The 24,464-nt window shown below is 50.2% G+C and overlaps 1 protein-coding gene across 1 annotated transcript in view; it reads right to left on the bottom strand.

Moving 5' to 3' along the window:
- Positions 1-4,771: 4,771 nt before the first annotated feature.
- LOC144144690 (uncharacterized) overlaps positions 4,772-24,464 on the bottom strand; it is a 218,644-nt gene continuing 198,951 nt past the window's right edge. Inside the window, exons 2-5 of the mRNA XM_077676221.1 lie at positions 12,578-12,685; positions 11,186-11,279; positions 10,004-10,085; positions 4,772-8,108 (exon numbers count right to left, since the gene is read on the bottom strand). Of these exons, the coding sequence (XP_077532347.1) occupies positions 6,896-8,108; positions 10,004-10,085; positions 11,186-11,279; positions 12,578-12,685 (1,497 nt within the window). The 3' untranslated portion in view covers positions 4,772-6,895. The remainder of the gene's footprint in view (positions 8,109-10,003; positions 10,086-11,185; positions 11,280-12,577; positions 12,686-24,464) is intronic.

Raw genomic sequence — 24,464 nt, forward strand, 5'->3', positions numbered from 1 at the left:
TCAATAACGCGTTTCTCGCCGTGACCTTCTATAAGGCCTGGGCGCATCGGCGAGCGCCGGAGCTTCTTTATGGCCTTACTACATTACTACTTACTACTTCACAGCCTTACTACTTTTGTTGCCCCAAAATGTTCGCGGTCGGCTGCACTGTAGGCTTACTACTTTCGGCCCACTGAAATTTTCACTGTCGGCAGGAGTACAGTTTTACCCCTTCCGCTCCCCCAAAATTGTCGGTGTCGATTAGACTATAGCTTTATCAACGCCCTCAAATTTTCTCTGTTGGACGGACTATAGCAATGCAACTTCCTTCTCCCAAAATCAAGTTCCACTTTCGGCCGGACAATATCGTTACTACTCACTCTCACTTACTATCCTTACTACTTACTCATGCGTACTCTCACCCAGGAAACGTATAAAAACCAGGAAGCTGTATGTCTCCAGGTGCCCAACGTTGATTGGTTGTGTTGCGATTTTATTAAATGCAGAGCATTTCAGTAACTCACGATGTCACCCGCGTTGGTGTCCGTAGTCCGCACGCTCACTGCGCATGCGCGTCGAGTCGAGGCGATAGCGAACACTCTCTCGCGAGGGGCATTGGATTGGATTCGAACACTCTCTCCCGAGGGGCATTGGATTGAATTCGATTGGATTGGCTTAGCTTAGATTGGATTGGATTTGGATTGGATTGGATTAAAGTTGATTGTGTTGGATTGTGTTGCGTCATAGCCGCGGCAGACGCGCTGGGGCCGGCGCATGTGCAGTACTCTCTCTTCCGCGGTTTCCTCTCCTTCGGGCGCGCTGCGCATATAACCGCTGTGCCGTTCTCCGGCGAAGCAACATCCGCGCTTGGCTCAGACACCTAGAGTCTACGCCGCTTTACAAGTACGCCAACGTCGTCGACTGGGACCGGCTTACGCAGTCCCCTCAACGTATATAAGCGGCGGAGCGCGCGTTCGGAATTCAGTCAAGGGCGTCTTTGCTTGGCTTTCGCTTGACGTGACGCTTTGCTTGACTCGAGTAGATGCGACGCATTTACTCGAGTTTCCCCCGTGGGAAGATGCGGGCGGCTTTTTTTTTAGATGCGAAGTATCTCATGCTCGGGGCTGTGTCCCTCCCTCCTTTGTCGTTGTCCGCCGTCCGCACCCCCACTGCGCATGCCTGGCCAGGCACCGCTGATGATGATTGTGGCAGGATGCCCCTAGGGATTGGCCAACCAAAGAATCCATCCCTCCCTCGTCGTTGTCGTTGTCTGCCGTCCACACCCCCCCTGCGCATGCCTGGCCAGGCACCGCTGATGATGATTGTGGCAGGATGCCCCTAGGAATTGGCCAACCAAAGAATCCATCACGAGATAGCTTCGCGTTCAACCACCGTCGTCATCTTCCCGTAGGGGAACCCTGAGCACCACACCCCCACTGCGCATGCCGGGCCAGGCACCGCTGATGATGATTTTGGCAGGATGCCCCTAGGAATTGGCCAACCAAACAATCCATCACGAGATAGCTGTAAGAAATCACCGGGCCAACAGCAACGGAAAAGAAGAACAGACAGCGAGGCTCCCCGGGAAAGCCGAAACCCGAGACGCACCACGGAGCGCCGGCGGGGCCCGACCCAGCCCGAGAGAGAGAGAGAAGTTTTGCGGGGACTCTGCATTGTGACTTCGCCGAAAGAAGACGTGTTGTTTCTGTACGAGTGAAAGTAATACAGTTTAAAGTGCGAATGCACTTCTTAAGCGAGCCTGAAGCGTCCGCCGCCGTCCGCATAGCAACAGCTGCGGGTGCGCGCGCTCCTAGTCTTCCTTGGCAACGTGGGGAGATGGGCGCGCGCTGCCTGGCCGCTGACATGGCACATACCCACGTGGGGGATTGGCCAGGAATCTCCGCGTCTTCCTTGGCAACGGGGGGAGATGGGCGCGCGCTGCCTGGCCGCTGACATGGCACATACCCACGTGGGGGATTGGCCAAGAATCGGGCGTGAGAAGGGCTAATGCACCCGCTTAAAGGAGTACTGACACGAAATTTCAAAGCTGAGATCCGCTCTAGCAATCAAGTACAACGACAACACAAATAGGTGTCTGTGAATAAATGCATCTTTCTTTCTTTGTAGTTGTGTGTGTGTGTGTGATCTCTCTTTCGCGAACATTACCGAACCGCGCAAATTCAACTCGTGCATTCGCACTTTCACATTCTTCCCCTCGGGGAAATGCGGGGAATTTTTTTTCCATTATATTTAACCCCCTACTCTCGTGTCGACCTTATTGTTTTTATGCAATTCAGTTTTTTGAGAAACAGATAACAATAGCTTCGCGTTCAACCACCGTCGTCATCTTCCCGTAGGGGAACACTGAGTAGTATGCGAGGCATTCCTCCTCTCCTCTCCGGGATTGCGCAACGAATGGCAACACCTGCGGCTCCGCGCGCGATAATGCGAAGTAGCTTTTAGCGACGCGACGGTAGCCGCTGCATACTCCGCTGGGGGCGCCACTGTAGCTCCGCGGTATAAATGACGCCCGCGCGCGCTCCACTCCCCTCATTCTCTTCCCGCAACGCCGCGATCGAAGTGAAAACTAATGGGAACTTGAGTCGACCCCATGGTTGCTCCGCATACTACTCAGGGTTCCCCTACGGTAAGATGGTGAATTTTTTTGCTATTCAGTTAAAGCTGTTTCTGTTTCCGTCAGTACTACAGCCTTACTACTTTAGTTGCTCCAATTTACGCTGCCGGCAGCACTGTTGACTTACTACTTTCACTCTCCTAAAATTTCCCCGGTCGGCCTACAATACCCTTAATACTTTGGGCCCCAAAATTACCGCTTTAGGTCGAACTATAGCCTTACTACTTTCGCTCCTCAAACTTTTCCGTTACCCGCCGCGATGGCTCAGTGGCGTTGCGCTGCTGAGCACGAGGTCGCGGGTTCGATTCGCGGCCACGGCGGCCGCTTTTCTGATGGAGGCGAAAAGCAAAAACGTCCGTGTGTACAGATTTCGGCGCATGTTAAAGATCCCCAGGTGGGCAAAATTATTCCAGAGCCCTCCACTACGCGCGCCTCATCGCCTGCGTTGCGTCGGCGCGTCAAACCCTACAATCAATCGACCTAAAACTTTCCGTTGTCTGTTGCAATATACCGTACTACTTTCGCTCCTCTTAAATTTCTGCTTTCGGCCGCACTACATCCTTACTACTTTCGCTTCCCCAATATTTCAGGTTTCTTCTGGGCTACACATTTGCTCCCCAAATATTTCAGCTTTGTGTGGGACTATAGGCTTACTACTTTCGCTCTCCCAATTTTCCTGCTTTTGCTTGACTATAAAGACCGGGCGGCCGTTGTATGGCACCACCGTCGCTTCAGCGAACAGCGCCGCTCGTGGCGAACCGCTCGTCAGTGGAATGCCGGTGGCAGTCAGCTCAGCCTTGTTATGCAAGACCCTCTATCGTTCTGCTGTGGTGCGGCTTGCAAAGCGCAGATAACCACAAGAAATTTTTTCATATCGGTAAATCTTGTGTGGAGGTGACCTTTACGAGGCATGCCATGTGTGATTTACGCCCGCACTCAGTCATTACAAATAGCAGACGACGCTCAATGCGCCAAGCTGGAAGTGCAAGTTCGGCCTATAGTGCAGCCGGTCTATAGTGGAAGCGCACAGCCGGCCTATTATCTTATCACTTTCGTTACCGCTAAAATTTCTGCTTTCCGATGGACTATGGCCTAACTTCTTTCGATCCCCCAAAATCTCCGCTGTTGGCTAAGCTATATATAGCCTTGCATTTCTCGTTCCTCCAAAATTTCCGCTGTCGGCTGGAGTACAGCCTTACTACTTTCGCTCCCCCGAAATTTCCGCTGTCGCCTGGACTACAGCTTTAGCATTTCCTCTCCAAAAAATTTCCGGCATCGATTGCACTTTACCATTACTACTTTCGTTGCCTCAAAATTTCCGCTTCGAGCAGTACTTACCCTTAGTGCTTTCGCTTCCTCAATATTTCCACTATCCCCAATTTTTCCCCTACTAACACACTTGTCGCCATATTTGAAAACCGAACTTAGATTTTCTTAGACGCTACTTATCTTTCCGGTGCACGTACATACGTATTTTAACCCGCTTCTAAAATTACACAGGAGCAGAATGATTGGCAAGATCGCGATCTCGCTCATCAAATTTACCAGAGAAAATAACTGCACTGTACAGTGCCTCCACAAACCGACGCCACTGCTCGCCGTCCCATCGCGTAAAGGCGTCCACCCATTTCTCTTTCTGTATGCACTTAGCGTTGTGCTTTTCGTAGAGACAGCGTTGCTGTTGTGCTGGGTAGGTGGTTCGCGCTCTTTGATGAATGTGCGTAATCGTCTTTCGTTAAATTGTCGGTCCGGTTTGTAACGTTCTTGCAGCATGACTTTTTTTACGATCTCGTTCCTCCTAGGGGAGCATCGAGACAATTCATATCCTGAATAAGGCTAGTAGCGCTACTACGGAACAATGGCGCACAATCCCCTGTAATCACGTTAGTGAAAGGTGGATTATATAAGTGTGCACGCCAAGCACTTATCATCGTATCCTACGTTCTTGCTAACATACTTTTTGAAGGAGACTTAAGCTTGCATTATTTTACGAAGACTGCTGATGTTTTGTATTGTCACGTTCCGTCACCGTCGACCTTGCTTACAGTATACGGCCAAGTCTTGCGTCTCAGCAAGGATGTGAGTCGTCGATCTCGCTGTTACACTGTCAGCAGGCCGACGATTACGGGAAGAACGTACGAACAAGCAAGCCGTGTATTTTTGTTAAAAACAGAACTTTTATTTACAGAATTTAGCTGAGGTATAGGCAACGACAAAGCACACCTACAACAACGACGAAGTCGACAAAAAACACTTTGTTACCGTTTTGATGGTGTCTTTACCCACTTCACGGGTGTTCCCGGAGCACGCACTTGCAAAGTAACAATGTAGCACTTCGAATATCTCACCAGAGCTAGTGAAAATGAGCGCCAGCCTTGTCGCAATGTGCGGGGCCAATCGCGAGCTCGCGAGTTGCCAACTTAATATTTTCATTATCTAATGGTCAGCGGTATTATGTACAAACGATTATGGTGTAAGTTTTCTTGGTATGCTAATGATTCGTGTCAGCCCGTCTTAAGAAATCGCACGCACATAACACGCAATGGCTCTTCACGGAAGGCGTTCTGGAAACTGGCGAAAAGTGATGTCATTAACAGCTTTGCCAAGCGCGGAGAGGCTTTTGTTTAGTTTCCATACAAAACTGCTGCTATGCTTGTTGCGTATCGCCACAGTTTCATAGCGGGGGAATTCTGATAGATGTAGACTACCCAAGGACGCAAAAACGCCCGTTTTGGTCGTCTGTGTGACGCGTATTCAGTGACGTGTAAGTCAATCACATCTTCCAGAATGCGTGCCAAACAATCCCTTGAGTTGCCGTTGTTGTGGTGTTGCACTACCAGCTCGCATACTGGCAATTATTGAACTCTGCACAGGGAACAGTGGTGATTTGGGCTCAACGCCTCATTTACAACGCAGCTAGTTCATTCGGTGGTCACACTATAACTTTGAAAACCAGAATTATATATATTTCGCTGACATCCGAGAAATGCAAGGCCAGTTGACCTAACGCAATAATCGAAGACTCGATAACCAACAACTGTTTAAGCCTAGACTCGTAATGGTCGGTTACACAGGCTATCGTGCATGCGTGTTCTTTACGGACTAGAACAACAAAAAACGGACATTATCGGGGAGCATGCGTCGCGCGATCCGAGCCATATCAGTGGCCATCCGATTCAGTGTCATGTGTTGTTGCGCGATGACAAAAATAAAAGCACTGAATAAGCTGCTTATGAACACAAAACAGAGAAAGATGCAACTTGTAACACAAGAGAAGGAAATGCATGTAGCTGCTATTGCTGCCTTTGCAAAAACAGAAAAAGCAAACATTGTTCACCAACTCTTTGCACTTATGCATGGCACTCATCCCAAAACAAAGTAAAAAAAAAAAAACTTCCACACGGTGAAATCTCACCCAAGCGAAAGCGACGTACTGGGTAAAGCACAAACCGTCAAATGAAGTCGTAAAAAAGGGCCGGCGTCTTAGATGCAAGCTTCCACTGGGCGTTCCAAGCCCAGTTCTTCAGACCATCTAGAACAATATTCTCCTTCGAATGTTTGATTCACTGCCTCCCTCTAGTATTACCAAGACAAACAGGACAATGCCCCGATATGCTTGTGCCTTGTAAAATACATCTAAAAAATATATCTACATCGTCATTCTCATGCCTTTCGTTGAAAAGCTCCTGAGCGCAATCATATTAAACACTGCAACATGGCATAAGAATCGTGTAGCTGTAAAAGTCCGCCGAATATAAGGGCTATATTATCTGAGGGCTACGTGGTGTCACCTGCATTAGCTCAAACTGGGTGGCTCTTCGTCAAGTTTAAAATAACAGTACTCGACTTGGGATGAAGGGCGCCTGTCAGGGTGAAAATGGGCTCCTCCACCAGACAACAGGGCGCCCCTCGTCAGTTCTGTTTTTGGCAACAGGTGGGTTGGTTACACGTGAATGTGTTAACTAGTTGTGATCGCAGATACTTCGCATACCGTGTCAAGAAGGCCCGAAAGCCAGCTGCCCAGTCCAAACACTAAAACTGTCACATCGAAACGAGCCACACGCTTGTGAGAGGTCGTTTCTCTTCCAGATGGGCACAGTAACAATTCTTCCCTTACTCGCGGGGGAGACAAACCCTCGCTCCCGAGTTTGTGAAGGCGTGAAGGAACTAGTTGTGTTGACATCTAACTATCCTTCAGACGTGCCCTTCTATTACACCGATTCGTTCTCGGTTTCCCGGCGCAAACCGCCCTACGCAAAGAGAACCCAAGTGGGAGCTGCGCTAGTCCCTATCATAGTAAGTAGCCATGGGGATTTTGGAGCCCCTCCTCCGACAGGGAGGACTGCAAATGCTGTCCGGGGACGTGGGTGCGGTGTGGGAAATTTTGGGGAGAGTCGCGCTGCCGTTCTCTTCGGCGCCATCGCACTCGCCCTTGTCGCGTCGGGAGCGGTACTGATTGACGAAGAACTCCATCCTTTTGAGGATCTTATCGTCCGAATCGAGGTCCTTCTCTCGCAGAAACTCCTGCAGCAGCGGCGATATCACGTTGGGTCGCTGCGATTTGGTCGGGCTCGAGTTCGCCGCGCTTCGTTTCAAGCCGGGGTCCGTGAAGAGGTCCGACGAGAGGGCGGGCCTCGTGCTTCGCTGCCGGAACGCCCAGGTCTTGTTGGCGCCCGTCAAGACGTCGGCCGCGCCTCGAGGGGTCCGCACCATGGGCGGACTCCTCCACGAACAGCGACCCGGAGCACCGCGGGAGAGGAACGCCTTGTCGGCTGTCATGCTGCCTTCGCTGCTGTGCGACCTGGATCGCGGCAGCGTGGCCAGACCAGCGTCGACCGAACGCCGCCTCGAGTTTGGGTTGGGAGGCGTGGATGACTGTCGGACGCGTCCGTTCGTTGTTGGCTGCTGTCGCTGCTGTGCTTGGTTCTGCGGGGGAGTCGGTGAGGAGCCGTTTGATGTCAAGTTTTCGGTGCTTGCGGCGCGGTGTGGTGAGGCGAGGAACGGGATCTTGGATTTTGGCGTTGGCGTCTGCTTGCAGCCTGTGTGCGCGGCCGACATCCTCGGAGAAGCGGTCCCGTTCGTCTTGGCCGGTGACGCGGAAGGTGACGCGGATGACGCGCAGCTTTCGTCCGCGGACGCGGCGCTGTCGATGTCGTGCGTTCGCAGTCCGGAGTCAGGTCTGTCGGGAGGAGACACCTTCCAGGCGGTGCCGAACTCCTCCGGCTGCGGCGTGACGCCCCCCGTCTTTGCGATCTTGCGCGGCGAGCACTTGCGAGAGCCCGGCGCTTTGCCGAACTCGCCCTCGGAAGTCTCGCTGCTGCTGTCGGCGGGAGCGCCGCAGCCGCCGCTCGAGCTGGTCGAGTCGTCGCTGCAGTGCGATATCCGCGACGGCGTCATGTCTCGGTCGTGGTCGCTCAGCGAGCTGTTGTGCGGAAGGCCTCGGTGGGACATCAGCGGCGACGTACTCCCGTAAGGGTAGCTGGGCGCAGGAGGTCTGCAAAACGAACGGGCCGTAATGAGCCCCAATGTAGTGACATGTATGAAAGACAGATAATGGCAACATCAGTGCTAGTTATGCGACCAGATTTTTATTCAACACTTTATATTCGGTAATTAAAGTTCCTAAGCAAAAGGGCGAGCACAAAATAAGACATTTTCTACACTGTTTTAAGGCGTAAATACCATTGTGTGATTTTGTATATCGCCACAATCCCAACAGATCAGCCGTGACAGGCACCTCCAAGTCGCGAATTCGTAAACCGCACAAGATCAGCTTAGCCATTCGACGACAACAGGAAGCGATTTTTTTAGTCCACGACTACAAACGTTGAGGAGGAAAGAACTACCCGCACTCTTCAAAAACGCCAAGGTAGCTTTCAATGCATAGCATTAATACGCGAGGTGGAGTTCCCGACGGCGTTGTGCAAGGGCGACGATGTGGTAACGGCATTTCGCGGAACAGGAAAGGAGGTCAGTGGATACTGCGGCAGCACTAGGTAACGAAAACGCCGAGCCACAGTACGACACATATATTTCAGATAGAAAGTAGCAGCTGACGGGACCAGCGGCGGCGATGCTTTGCCGAACGCTAGGAGTTCCTAGGAGCACTGATTGCTCCCGCCACTAGGCTCGCGCAGTGAGCCTCAGAGCGGTGCTTCCTCGTCTTCGGGGATGTTGCTACTATACCAACACTTCGAGATCCGCCGCGCTAAGTCCGCCTCCTTGAGCACCGACTGCGCTATCCCTGTTCCCAAGCGCCTGTAAAGGTTGCTCCCCCATGCGCACAGTCATTCGCAGGTGCAGCACGGCAGATGCTCGCCGAAGCATCCGGAAGAGATAAACGCTAAGAACATGAAATTTTTGCGGGTTGATTTTTGTAGCAACAACAAAAACAAATTACTCGTACGTGATCGCAACACAATCAAAAAGTAATACCAGCGCTGAGAAAAAAAAAAAGAATGAAATGAAATGCTCTGTAAACACTGCTTTCTTACATCGCTGCGCAGTGTACGCCGCAGATTTCACTAATAATCAAACGCGGTCACCTTCCGCCGTTCTTGTTCTGCAGTTCGTTTTTTAACCTGCAGTGTGTTTTTTATAATGAGTGATGAATAATTCCAATTTAATTTTAGCTAGCTATTACAGAAAGCTCGCGGTTTGTGTGAGTTGGTTTTACGCAGGACAGTGGCAACGCGAATTCAGGAAAACACAAGAAGAAAAAAACTAGGACTTAAAACGAAAAAAAAAAAAGATACTGGTTTCACGAATTGAACCCGCATTTCACGTGAGCGTCCTTCCATTTCTGTCGCCCCTGTGCGTCTAATCATTCTATTCTTCCCATGATTCTTTACCGTATTGTTTATCTAGATATTTCTGTAGCGCTAGAGCGAGGGAAGCGCCGCTCGGTTATGTGCGGTAGCAAACGACGCGCTTCCAACGCTCCCGCCTATTCACCGATATTGTGGGTGCTGCCAGGCTACGCGTTTTTTTGCTCGCGAGGCATTCTTTCAGTCCATATCAGTTGATTTGAGAGGGTTCACACTACGACAAAATGGATATGCCGGTGTTTTGAGCGAGCGTCATACACACGCGACATGCTCCCGATACATATACCCGGAACTTGAACTTTCAAAGTGAGGGCATAACGCACTCACGCGTTATAGAGAAAAGGCTGACTCAATCGCTACACGATAACCCCCTTTTCCCTTTTAACCGACGCAGGCAAAATGTAACTTTAAAACCAGCCCGTAATCCCATACGTAAATCGCTGAAAGTGTCGTTGTATCATTTGTTGCAAGAGAGTACAGAAGAGGCTTTATTGCCGAAATGGTGACTGGAACGGCGCGTAAATTTAAACTGCCCAGAGATGAACTGAGGATAAACGCTCACCTATTGTATGTGACCTGCATGGTTGGGCTGCCACCCTTTCCGGGAGTCATGGTCAGCTTTGCAGACGTCGACGTCCGGTGGCCTGGGCAACCAAGACAAACAAATTTCCGTTTGTTTACCATACATAGGCAGAAACTCCTTGGGGGAACTAGCATTGACGTAGACAAAAACTTCCTGCTTTTACAAGCACAGAATATAAGTACACACATAATCATGAATGAAACAAAAAGTGGAAGTCGTCTGCATGTCATTAATTAAAATCGGGTTACACTATAAAGAGACGTCTTTTAGCGCCGTTTCACGCGCTTATGACGCCCCTAGCGACTGAACGATTGTCCTGGTCGTTGAAGCAACAAGGCGTTTATTTGAGCAGCTGCGATGTTTGCAAGTCGCCTCTGAAGGCCAAATTGTGCAGTTTAGGGAGGTCTACAAACTGTACTTATTTAATTTGCAATACCTACACGCATCTAATATCATTGAACGCCAGCACTTTCTCTTATAAACACACTCTTCGTCTCACAAGCTTGCCCGTCGTCTACTTCACTGCAATACACAAGTGACATGCGGTGGAAGAAAAATTGGCCAGGCCGTAGACACGAACATAATGCGGGTGTTTAGCGTTGGCATTACCTTACAGCTTCTGCCTCCTCCTGCATAAACGTTCACAAATTATGACAGTCGCAATTATAATGAATTACATTGCTTCTCCGCGGGCCAGTACCAAGAAGTGGCATAGAAGTGCCGAGAAGATACAGCTAGCCTATTACTCTGTTTTGACCATCGCACAGAGTTGCAAATTGTTTTCATACCGCGAATTTTTTCCCGTGAAATCCCCTTGAATCAAACTGTAACAAAGCAATAGCTAGCCTCCCTGTGATACAGACATCAACAACGCCTAACTTCTTCCACTTTTCATCTGCACGCGCACACGGGATCGTTAAGGCGATTTCTATTTGTTACCACGAACTTTCAAAATACGGAGCAGTATAACAGCATAATTTTGATACTAACATTACATGCACGAATACAAGGTGATCCCATAAAGCAGCATGGGCCAGATAGAAGGGAAACATATTAGAAAGAAAAGCATTGCTTTATTCGTTCACGTTATAATGATGGCACTTCGCAACTCCCGTTTGGTCCCGTTTAGCAAGTGGAAGCCAGCCATGGCACCGGTCTTACCTGATCGGCACCTGCACGGGTCGTGTTTGTCGAGGTAGTGCTCAAGGGTATCCCATCCGCCGCCAACGCGGACCATCACGTGACTGCGAAGTATCTGCACGCAAGAAAGAGAAATTACGCTTAACAGGATGGCAAGTTGGGCGAGTTGGTGCTGATTCATCTCGAAAAACAGGCGCGGAAAGACGTAGACTAAGAAGAGAAATACACAGGACGACGCGCACAGAAATACACAGGACGAAAGGGAGATAATAGAAGCTTGGAATATCAGCCGGGAGGGGTCAATGTGCGCGAGTAAATCTTCAGTCAGTCTGCAAGAAGCAGAGTTGGCGTTTCTGGAACGACACGTGCGGTAATAGCATATCATGGGTTGCACTTTTATGTCGGGGAAAACTTTTATTTGATAATCTGTGTATAGGTCTTAATCAGTGAATTATGTACAAGCCTTAATCAGTGAATTATGTCGGTTGGTCGCCCTATATATTTCTGTTTCCGAATAATTGTTGCCAGTTGCTAGTTAGCGCGTCGTCCTTTGTATTTCTCTTCTTAGTCTACGTCTTTCCGCGCCTATTTTTCGACAAGAAAGAGAAGTGAAATGCGTTGACTGCGCGCGGTATCAATGACTTGCTCTCACAGCCCCACAAGACACGTCGGACTCGCGCGATATTTCACAGTGTAGAAATGGTTGTTGAAGCAGTGAGTGAGTGATAAACTTTATTCCTGAGCTTTATGGGGAAAAGAAGGCTGCAAAGATGCATTAGGTAAGAGCTTCCTATATCAAGGCCGAGGGACCTACAACTTGACATTATCGGAGAAACTCGATAATTTTGCGGTAGCCAGCCGAGTTTTTATACTTATTTCGCAGTCTAAAATGACAACAGGAATACCGCAGAAACCTAACAAAATTCCTGTCGTACGACAAAAAACTTTGTTGTGACAACAGAGGCCCTGTTGTTACGACAAAGCCATTTGTTGTTACGACACACATTTATATCGTTAGGACAAGGTCAATTTCCTCAACGACAAACATTCCTGTAGTCACAACAGAACTGCCTGTCGCTACGACAGCCATGATGCTGTCGTGACATAGCCAACTGCCAGAATCCCGACACAAGAATACGACAAGACGACAGTACGACACGCAAAAATACTACAGGAATTCTTCTTGTCGTCATTTTTGACTGGGTTGAAATGAAAATGTCTTGAGATATACAAACAGCTCCTCGAAAATGAACTAGAAACAGCTTAGTTTGTTGGGGATCCATGACTTGGGCGTCAGAAAAAATTGCTATAGTGACTTTTTTTTTTCTTTCCAATATGATAGCTTTTTCTAGAACTGCGTATTCGTCGGAAAATAGTCGCCAGAACGAAGGAGGTAAGAACCAAGGAACTCACCCGAACGAAGATGAGCACTTTGGTGTCTCCAATCCTGTACTTCCCGTCCGCGACGCGAATCATCGGGAACTGGGACGGGCAGGTACACCTGTTCAGCAGGTCCACAACCTGTACGACGAAGGAGAGAGAAAGCAAAGCAAGGATAATTAGAAAAAGTGCACTCTTATACAGTGCACGCGATACTATATCATAATATGTACTTAGACTTTAGTATTAGGAATGCAAATTGTGCTATTTTCTCGCGCAATCGTAATTATTATCGCCTAAATTCTAAATAGATACAGTTTTGTAGCGGATTTCTCTTTAGGACAGCTAAAAGTGCTTCTTTGCCACTAAACTGGAGATAACCAATTGTTGATTGACAAACGCAACTAATATTATTGAACTGCTATATACCGTTTGAAGCGCCAATGGTTGTTCCGATAACCTTTTTATTTCATTATTGCTCCCTTTTTTTGTTTTTTGTTTATACATTCCCTCAAATGATATGGGTGCTTCTTTTTTGTACTTCAGAACGTAATGAAATTGGATATTAGCGAATTAATTGCTTACCACACATTGTTCTTTTTATGATGTAGTGAAACCATTGCCTCATTTGAATAACATTGTGTGAAGAATAGTTTGCTATCCTTATGTTCTATTTGAAATGTTACAGCTTGTGTAAAAAAATTCCCTGTCTCATGCTGCCAAGGCCATGTAAGAATTCATGGGCCTAGCCAAGCTACCAAGTCCGCCTTTAGGCAATGGACCCTTCCAGGTGTATTTCTGGGAAATAAACTGATTGACTAATTGATTAATTTATTCGCGTCAAGGATCGTAAATACTTTCTTTAGCATTCATAATGCAGTTTAGATAAATAAAAATTCAGTTTTACCCGCAATGAATGTTCTTGAAACGGGAGTTTTATGTTTAAGGACTCGACATGTTGCGCGCATAAGTGATATCGCAGTTGGATAGTGCATGTTATATTTAGGCTATTACTAGCAAGATGAAGTATGAACGCTCTCAGTGTCTCGGTCATGGGTGATCCGCATGACTCAAGGACACCTTACTTGCACCTTTACCAGCCAAGCCATGCGCCCGCTTTCCACCTTACAGAGAATAAAGCCTCAACAAAGAAACAAACAGTCGGGCAAATATACAAATAAGCAAGTGAGCTCACAATTATCCGTTATGGCAGCATAAGTGCATTAAGAACGTTTGGCCTAAAACGCCAGAAGACGCACCAATTACGGAAGTAGTACAATCGTGACCAACCACGTGACAGCAACGTTACGCAAAGTTAGTGGCCTCCAAAAGCGGCCGAATTACCCCTATTTATGGCAAAATTTCAAATTCCTTCCGGCTCTCAATTCGCCGACGGCTGTTGCAAAACAAATTATCACGAGTTCGAGATTGCACTCCTCCTTAGTTGTTTCTGTCACCGTTAATGAGCAGATTTACAAGGGTAGGAGAGGAGACGGTCGTAAAAGCAAGCACCAATGACGTAATTTGAGTGGCGCACAAGAAGCTGCACCGTCCGTTCCGTTCAAAACCCACACGTAGCCCACGCTTCACCGCAGCGCTGCATACTAGCTTCACAGAGAAGCCAAACTGACGTTCTATACCCGGAGGGTACCGCTAGAAGAGGATGCATAGCTAGTATGGTACGCTCGGGGGCGCATCAATTTGGCCACCTGCGGGGGTGACTTGCACTAGCGGACAAGCTCCATGAATTGAAGACCATCCGGGACAGAGCAGCGTGTCCGGCAACCGCGAAGCGTCAGCTCACCACGCCTCGATCAATTCGCAGCAAAGTGAGCACAAGCACTTTAATTACCGATTTCAAGCGCGAACGAATCCCATTGCTGTTTAATTACAGGCAGATAGTTTCCCACAGTAGAAGGTTGAGGCTGCATGCGCTCTTTATTTCTTTATTGGTATATTCCTTTACTGGCATCTTCTTCTACTGGTAGCTTCATCTATTGGTATCTTTCTTTATTGGTATCTTTCGGTCTTCCTCCCTCTCGTGTGGGGGTTCGTGAATGTATGTTGTTGTGTTAGCTCATCTTTCTTATGCCATCAATTTCCGTCACCTCACTGTCCTCATCGCACATTTCATGAAACATCAGGCCTGCCGGATGGTGACCTCTCCGGTCGTAGTAAAAATCTCTCTCCTCCCCCCCCCCCCCCCCCCCCCCCTCGCCCTACCAGTCATTGCATTTATATTTATAAACGCCACCATCTGGTGGTTCAACGAATGAGGCCCACAACTTCCGGTCAGATAACTGACAGCGGCACGAGAGAAATAATTCGCAGACAAGGGAAGACGGAGACGCGCTTTTATATCCACGCACATAACCCGGCGCCGCAGACGGTGCCAAGCTGTTGGCGCGGCTGTTGTCGCCACAGTTGTCGAAGTAGTCGCCTGTGCAGCGCGGGTGTGGTGCCATTAATAACCGCCCGTATTCGTCCTCCATCGCCACATCGGAGCGGCCCCTCAGGACCCCGTCCTCTCCGCTTCTTTTGATTGCGCGCTGCGGCATTGTTTTGACGGCACGGCAGCCCCTCCTCTGCCCCTCTTCCCCGCATCTTGCCAGGGCACGGGCGACACCACCATGACGACAATGCCTGCGCCCGCTGTCAGAATCACTCGTTTCTCGCGGAAAATGCGTTCAGTCTCCGGTGCCCCAGAACGACTCCAAGGTGATGTTTAGGCAGTGCCGGTGAGTAGGCGGGGGAGAGCTGTAGCGCGAAAAGGGCCATCGCGAGGCCTTCCCGTCCGTGGGGGTCGTGAGGCGCTGCTTATCCCGGCGCCCGTTGCACGGAGATGAACGGCCACGATGCCCCGGCATGAAAAGGGTGCACGGGGGTCGAGGGCCCCAGGAGCGGCAGGGCGCGCAGCCGAGGTAGTATTTGGACCCCGGGGTCGTTGGCACCACCCGGCCGCCGCGCTTCCAGGATGAGGAGCAGGGGGTGGCGATCCTTTAGATTTCGAGTTAATGTGGGCGAGAGTCTTCTCTCTTCCGGCCGCTGCGATTGACTGACCCTTCTTTCGATAAATGGAGAGCAAGGGAAAGAGGAACTCGACTAAGTGATTTCAATTGCAGACTGCCTACACGCCCTGCATTTCATTTCCGGTTGGGTTTGATGGTGGTCAGTGTTAGACGGCAGTGAACGTGATGAGGTCGCCAAGGCCGCGCCGGGTATATGCTGGGCAACCGAAAGTCTACGATGGACAAAAACGGGATCGAGGTTGTGGGCGGTCAGGTGGGATCAAAGCCTCCTTATTTGCTTCATAAATTCTTACCACAGGCCTATACGCAAACATACGTCTTACAGTGCATTACCTTTACCCGAAACACACACAAGGTAGACTTGCTTATATGTGAGTTTAAAGTAAGTTGCGTTTCTCGCCCGTAAGAGGGGCAGAAATCCTTCCTGCCTACCTACACGTGTGACATTACGTCACATCCTTCAGAAGACAAGCAGAGCAACAAAATTTATGAAACAACCATCGATATCTTTTGGGGCGATATCAAAGCACATACTCCTACCCGCTGAGGGTATGAAGTGGGTTCGAACCGCGGTTTAAATGATTAAAATATTATCCCTATTAAATCTGGTGAACTTCTACGCACATTATTTCGCATATTAAGCCCCCCCCCCCCCTCCCCCCGCTTTCTGAAATGGGAACATGCCCCCAATTTTCGTCAGTGTTCTTTAACACGGGATCCAGTACACGCTTTTCCGCCGCCTCCTCCTCCCCCGACCGTCAACGCCCATGCAACTGGTGCCGCGCTCACTGCTCCCAACTAGCGACCTAGAATCTGTTTCCACATCCATTACTGTCAGTGCGATTTAAAATCAACCACCACCCCCTTCCATCATCAATGCCCAAGTCGCGCGTCCTTTGGTTAGCAGCTCTAAAAACGTATCCGGCTGGAACTGATTATAGACACATCGATAACGCGCTAGCTTGTGGCACGCGAGGTCCACGAGTGGAGAAGAGAGAGAGAGAGAGAGAGAGAGAGAGAGAGAGAGAGAGAGAGAGAGAGAGAGAGAGAGAGAGAGAGAGAGAGAGAGAGAGAGAGAGAGAGAGAGAGAGAGAGAGAGAGAGAGAGAGAGAGAGAGAGAGAGAGAGATTATTGCGAAAAGAAATGGGATGGGGAGGAGTCCTCAGCCCAACCGATCATTGAAGTCAGAGCTGGTCAGAGCTAGTCAGAGCTCTCTCCAGAAGCTCGTACGAACGCCAGGGATTGCGCGAATGTAGTGGGGCGTGTCCGCAGCCCTCCACCACATTAAATAAAGAACGTCTCGGGGGCTTCGCAGAAGCGGCTTAGCGGGGAATATACGATGGAGTGCATTTCGTGGGATGGGGCATTTAGTGGGATGGGGCAAGGTATTTGTCTGGACTGCACGGAGCTGCCGTATCATTTCCAGGCGGCACAACGCTTATTACGTTCAAACTGCGAAGACACGAGAAGCTGCGCATTCAGCATGGTATGGCCGACATTCACGCTGCCCAAATGGCCCACAAGACTGTTTATTACATTCAAATGAAAGCCGAGAGTTCGTGATCTCAATGTAAAAAATGGGGAACGGTGGGGTGGTGTACGCACCCAAGCTGCGCCTGGGCTGTGGGGCGTGCCGTAGTACAGGGCTCCGGATTTTGACCACCTGAGTGGGGATTTAACGGGCGCTGAAATCTTGACACGGGCGTTTTTGCTTTTCGCCGCCATCTGAGCAGCGGCCACCGCGTTCGGGATCGAACCCGCGTCCTTGGGCTCAGCAGCACAACTCCTTTCATGGCGTTCTTCTACATTACTTCTAGTTCAGAATCTCAATGTCACCTAAACGAACACTGGCGCCCAGTCCTCACGGGAGCTCGACAGAAAGCACTTGACTTCCATGTCTTGCTCACGCCAACAAAACCTCTTTCGCTTGTCTGGTTTTTCGCATAATTTCTCACATGACGACATAACTCGAATGTGCAGGCATGACTTACAGCGCAGACAGGGGAAGGCACGACATAACGGCGAGAGAGAGAGAAAACGGGAGCATCGCGACGACGACAGCGCCAGCGACTCCCGTATCCATTATTGGCCACGGCGTCCCCTAATTGACGAGCCGTAACAGCTGCTCCGGCTCGCAAAAAGAAAGAGCGCAGGCGAATTGCCCCAGCGTTGCTCGCACCGGCGTTATCGCCACTCGTTGCGGGTCCGGGGTCTGCCGGGGCTCTCGCTTTGTGAGTTTTTATCGCCCAACGAAGCAGTGCGTCGGTTAGTTCCTCGTTGGTGCGACTCGGCGCAGCCTGTACCAGGCTTGCGCCAGGAGGACGAGGGGATCAAAATAAAAGAGGTGACACACAAAAGGAGCGCTGCGGCATTTTCAAAATAGGCGCCGCTGCTCGCTCTTGCGATTATCTGTGCGAGTACCGCGGAAGGGGAGGCGAGGGGCCGCTACTGCAGGCGCAAGCTCGGGGAAGGTCGCGCAACGTTGGGCCCTCGGATGTGCAGCGTTGCGTGCTCAACAACACCTCATATGAACGATGAAAGCCTCCGGCCAGCTTCCTCATCAAATCAAATTGGCGACCACGGATGCGCATCCCGCTCTTCCTGAAAACCGCGATCGACCGAACGTCATCAAAGCTTCGGATTACCTTATTCAGCCCACGCATACGAGAAAGAACGAAGTCGCGGAGGCTTTTTGTGTGCTTGGGAGGTGTTGACTGCACGCGCGCTAGTATAGGGCTGCCCCTTCGTCGCTCGGGTAGTGCGCGCACTGGAAATAGCCCGTACGAGGAGCAACAAGGCTTTCCCTTTTCTGCCGTCCAAAGAATGCCGCACCTCGTCCGTCGTGCGCGGCTCGCGCGCGATCCACCCTCGCACCTCTTTTGTCTCTGCGTTCGTGTCTCGTGCACGCACGGGGGCGTAGACGCGCGCTTCTGCGCGGCTACGCCTTGGGCCCCGACCCCGACGCAACCCTGGGCCGCGTAAGGAACAAATGAAGACATTACGGCCGGGAGTCGGCGGTGCGCAACGCGGTCGACGACGCGGCGGCTGGCTCGGGCGACGACTTGGGAGGCCGCGCGACCTATTATAGGCGCCGATCGAATCATGCCGGTCCGGACCAATGATAAGCGAAGGACAAGCTCTTATCACTGCGATTGTTATCGCAGCTTACGTGAACGCCAACAGAACGTGCGCGCACCTTGCTCTTGCGGCGAGTGCACGCTGCTGGTCGCGTTGTTACGGGTGCCCGTGCAACGAGCCGCGAGGTTGGTTGCACGCCTGGAGCAGGTTTACAAGCACAGAATTTTTTTCGAGGCGCATTGTGCCCCAACTGCGCTGTTATCACTTCTAGGGAGCACAAATACAGGCGAATGCGCACTGGGTATACAGGGGGAGAAAATTCGGCTCACATTTTCAGGGGAAGTGAGTCAGTACACGGGGCGCGGCGCGGAAGCTATATACAGAGAAGCTAGCGAGCGAGCGATGACGACTAAGTGAGTACAGGCAAGGCGACGGCAGAGTCAAGTGCTTAGTTTCAGTGTCTACGCGTTTCTGCAGGCCTGCCGTAAACACGCCGGCGTGCTCGCGGACACGATAATTTTTAGGGGTACACCTCCTAGTAGAAGGATTGCGTGCTTGAAAACAAAAAAATCTGGTTAGATAACCCTCTTGTGGGCATATCGACAGGAAGAAGCACGGAGGCTCGTAAATTAAAGTTGTATTGTGTCGACGAAAAAAACAAAAAACTTCCGATTGCGGGTTTCAACGCACCCAAGCTACACCCGGGCTACGAAGCTTGCCGTAGTGGAGGGCTCCGGATTAATTTTCACCACGGAAACCTCGGCACACGGGCGTTTTAACTTTTCGCCCCCATCAGAAAAGCAGCCACTGCGGCCAAGAATCAAATCCGCCTTAGCCACAGCGGCGGGTGTGTTGACGGAACTTCCAAACAAACCGGATACGCGAAACTAAAAACAATCGCGGAAATAGTTTCTTGCAGAGCTAGTTTCTGCCAAAATTATTCAAAATTTCGTGCAAGGAAAGGGCTGCGGCAGCGACTTCACGCTTGCATAACAAACTCATAGCGAGTGAGTGAGTGAATAAACTTTATCTAGACGAGCTTCAGGCGCTGATGGTTGGGCGTCCGCCTGGTGGGGGCCTCCTCTAGTCCGGGAAGCTCTGGTCCGCGATGGCTACCCTAGCCCTCTACACCAGGCTACGCTGGACTGAGAGGTCGGAGTTGGCCAGCTGACCCGCCCACTGCTCGTACGTTGGGTGAGGATTTGGGGTAAGGGATGGGGTTTTCTGACACCCCCATACCATGTGGTACAGGGTGCCGGGTCGGGGATTGAAATTACACGTAGAGTAGTAGAGGCTGGGGTAGATGGCATGGAGGATAGTGGGGTGAGGGTAGGAATTTGTCTGAAGTCGGGGAAAGGCAGTCGCCTCTGCTCTGGATAAATGGGGATGTGGTGGCGGGAAGCGTCGCCGTTTGTGGCGGTAATGGGCGAGGATGTCCGTGTATGAATAAAGAGTAGCGGGCTTGGGAGAGCGAAGGGGCTGCGTGACTTCGCCTTCTTGAGAAACGGCCCGGTGGGTATGAACGCGGGCGAGTCTAAAACAAAGAAAACTGGTTGATTCCTCTGTCATAGGAATCAGTAAGACACGAAAATGAAATGGGCAGAGAAACCTGACGCTGAGCATGATTCGCGGGTCGGCGGCTGTCTTGTGGGTGTGCTTGGCGAGCGAAGTCCTGCTGGCGGGTCGTTTCGGCAAAGGTGTACTGCCGTCATTTCCGTCATGGATATGACGTGAGTGAAGTCTTGGTGTATCCGGGCATAAAACACGTTCGTGTTAAAATATAAAACCCGAAAACGAACAACCCTAAGTATAAAGTACTCTTTAGTTCTAAAGGTTGCTTCCCCGCATACAGACCCTGTGTGCACGGGTGCACCCTTTACAGGCCACTCGCTCCGTTGTACTGACGTCATTTCAGCGACGCATATGACGTCGGGGAAATCTTAGTGTATCCGGAAATAAAACACTTTCGTGTTAAAATCGGGGTGGAGGAGGAGGAGGAGGAGGACACAGCAACATCAAGTATATGAGGTGCCGGTCATACTAACTACAAGCAGCGCAATGTAAGATCGAACGAGGAACGGAGGGGGATGAAAATAACAACGTGCAATGCTGCGTCGCGATTTTTTCGAGTCCACGTCGAGCGTTACGAATTTCAGAAAACCGTTACAAGCCCCCGGCCAGCCTACAAGCGGACACGCTATTAACTACTCACGATCGTGCAGGCGCGTTTGTGAAAGAAGTAACGCCTCGTATTTACGTCTGTCGCCGTAATAAGTCCCTTTCCGAAGACTGAGAGCACGAGACGGTGCTAGGCATGTTCTTATAATATCATGTAGGACCCGCTTGCGAAACGCATCAACAGCTGAGAATAAAATTTAGGTGTCGAAGGCACAGTTCATTGAACTTTGAGGGAGCACTTGGAGGGTTTCTTGTATCCGACGTAGGGAGGGCCGCTTCTTTAGCGCACTTCACAAAACGCGCAGTCTCGGCTGCTGCCCTACGCGTCCGAGCCCCTTTATCGGGTCGTTTCGTACCGGTTGAAAGGAGCCGCTTTTCGGTCGTCCAGGGCAACAGCGACGGTGATTGCGCGACGGAGCCGCCCGATATCTCGACGACCTTCTCGAGGACGACTGAAGGGCGGCCCGATAAGAGAGAGCCGGCCCCAACCGAATTGAGTGCCTTCGGTGCGCGCACTCTGTTCCACATGGGATTGTTTTGCGAAAAGGTGAAGTGCATTTCTAGAAACGTCGTGTGGCTGAACCAGCAGGTCACGTTCTCCACGATTGTTCGGACAATTGCACCCCGGGCAGGCTTAGATTACTGAACCAAGAAAAGTTGATTTGTCATTTCTGTACGTTGCTGCAATCGCTGGGCAACACAATGAGGAAGCTACACGCACATGAAACGTTCGACGTAAAACATTGCATTGGCATCAGTAGTACTAAGTCCGGCATAGCAATTTCTGCCGACTCGCCATCGGACGAACCTTTCACACAAATTAATGCTCGAATACAGCCGAACCTCGTTATAACGAAGTCGTATCGGAACAGCAAAATACTTCGTTATAACCGATATTCGTTATAACAGTAGAGGTAAAAATTCACTGTAACAAATCGCCAATCTGGCTCGCACAAAAATACTTGATACAAAAATGCATTTTTTGATGCTTCGAACCCACTATACACAAGGTAACCCTTACCTTTCTCCTTGTTGCCTTTCGAGCTCAATGAACCGGAACATGAGTACGTGAAATTACAACAGAACAGAGTTGACTTTACAAAACAGGACTGTGTCCTTGGTTATTTGATGAAGGATGTGATCTTCGTCAGGTGGATACTCACAGCACTGAGCAGGATGTTTCTACAGTGTGCACGAACAAAAGGGCCTTTAATTTTACGTCTGCAGTTTAGGACTACGGGAGGGGGGGGGGGGGTTCCAATTAGCTTCTCACCCTCCTGGTCAAATATTTCTTCGTTATATCCGATATCGCGTGGCTGTCACGGTTGCAGTTTCGTCATAAAAGAATAAGTGTCATTGAAATAAAGCGTGACCAACCAAAGTCTGTATTTAGTTCACTATAGCCGATAATTCGCTATATCAGTGTTTGTTATAACGAGGTTCAACTGTATAACGAGTATTTATCGCAATGTACGCACACACCCGCGCTACGTTGGTCCACAGGCCAGTACCCGGGCTCTGCCAATGTTTTGCGACTCAGAGATCCCAAGCTGGCCATATCCCAACGCGAATGAGGGCGTTACAGTCGTCCCCTCTAGTATGTTGCAGCTTCGACAGCGCTGAACAGAACTAGAGCAGCACGGCTTCTATAATGAACACGTGTTTTACGAGCTGTGCAGCGCCAGACATGATCGGCGTGGTTCCCCTGTAACGAGCGCCCATTAATAATCGCAGCGGCTATCCGCGGTACGCCGTTCGCAGTCGGCAGACTGGTCTCCAGCGAGCGAGGGGAAGTCCCGCAGGGGGGCTGTAAGGCACATAAAGATCGCCTTACATACGCGACGGCACGGCCATCACGTGTAGTACACCACACTATAGCTGCTTCCTCATACACCTGTACATACAGACACGCGAGCACAAGTGCCCGTTACGTTCACGAGAGTGTGCATATAAACGTCGAAATAATAAATATAAAGAAGCATAAACGTCGAAGTAAACTTGTTGCTGTTACCGAGGGTTCTCTATAGTCCGTATATAAGATATACATACATGCACACACACCTGGAGGCTGCTGTAGACATCTCTCGCCCTTCGGTCGCTCAATTCGCCGCGTTTGCGATGTAGGGCATGCACTCTCGCATGCAGGGTGTGGTGATTATAGCAGCGTGCGAGATTACGTGAACACGCAAGCGCAGCTACCTCGGCTTAGCATGGCGCGCGCACTCTCACGACAATTTCAATGTTAAACGTTCGAAACAATGTTGTGTACAGTTTCGGCTGGCAACGAAGCGGGATTTCGTGCGCCTAAGACTGGCGAAAATGCGGGCGCCATTGGGCGGGATTGACACCGCGATGACTTTTGGTCCCGTGATACCGAGACGTCGCCATATGGCCAAAAGTTAACAGTGTAACCGACGGACGTCCCACGAAGTGAACCGTGATTGCGAGAGCGTACTTTCTCTCATCACTGCCATCATTGTTGTCTCATTTTTAAAAGCGAAGCTTTATATGCATAGACGAAAGGAAAATCCGTCAGTCCCGTGTACGCAGAAAACATTCCGGCGCAACCCGACGCACATGCGCAAAAAATTGCCGCGCATCTGCTCCTTCCGTTGCAAATATCTACGAAAGACGATAGTCGTCTGGCGCCCCTGCCAAGTAAATGCCTCCCTTCTCTTTCCCGTTCACCTCTCGTGCTGTTCCTATCCCGTCTCGCTCCTCCCAAGACAAACACCCTAGAAGTTTGCTCAAGCCAATTTAAATTTACCGCGTTCCTCTGCTCCAAGTCGGGTGCCTCGATGCCAGCGCTGCCGTACGGTGGAGACGCGCATGAATCGAGGGACCCAACTCCAACGTTTATAGAACCACGTTGCTCGACTACACGTGCGTTCCAAGCGGAACGTGGAACCTGTCTAGTGGAACCTTTCGTTACTGTTGCCGTTTGACTTCTTAAAATGCCGTCAGGAGCGACAGCAGGCGACAGAGTGATTTTTCTTTTCTGCAGTGGACGGAGTATTTCATTTGTTATCGCAAAGATCAAGTATCCATGAATTTTTAATAAATGAAAACTGCAAATGTCATTTATGCATTGATTTTCCGCTCCATATTTGCGTAATGCTTTGTTCTTGTTTAACAATGGTGACAAGTATGAACATTCCCACCGGACTTTACATTTGGCTTTGAGTAAATAAGCCTCTTGCGCAGCTTCTGTGTCACTTTGGCCGGGTGGCTGAATCGAGTTAGACAGACAGACATACAGATACAGACAGACCGAAATTTTCGCCTTCAAGTAGCCCAAGAAAGACTATCGTCTTTAAAAAACCAGGTTGGACAGGGGTTACAGCATGACGCTGACGATGCTTTTATAGATGACGTAGCTGACACTCGTAAGTGGGAACGGCACATCAGAGGGAGCGAAAAGGCATCTCTCTCGCAACAGAGCGAGCACGCAGCGAGATGCTCCGAGAAACACATGCATAATAAATGTTTTTACCACCACCAGCAGCAGCTCAAGCGACAGCGGTGGGCAGGAGCGGTACGGACGGAGCAGCATCAGCGTGGCAATGTCAAGCACAGGCCGCACGCTACAGCTTCGCTGGTTAACCATCTCTACGGAGTGCATTAGCGCATTTTAA

Source organism: Haemaphysalis longicornis, unplaced genomic scaffold (genome assembly GCF_048455015.1).
Source record: "Haemaphysalis longicornis isolate Haplotype H1 unplaced genomic scaffold, Haemaphysalis longicornis Haplotype H1 scaffold_7, whole genome shotgun sequence".
Lineage (NCBI taxonomy): Eukaryota > Metazoa > Arthropoda > Arachnida > Ixodida > Ixodidae > Haemaphysalis > Haemaphysalis longicornis.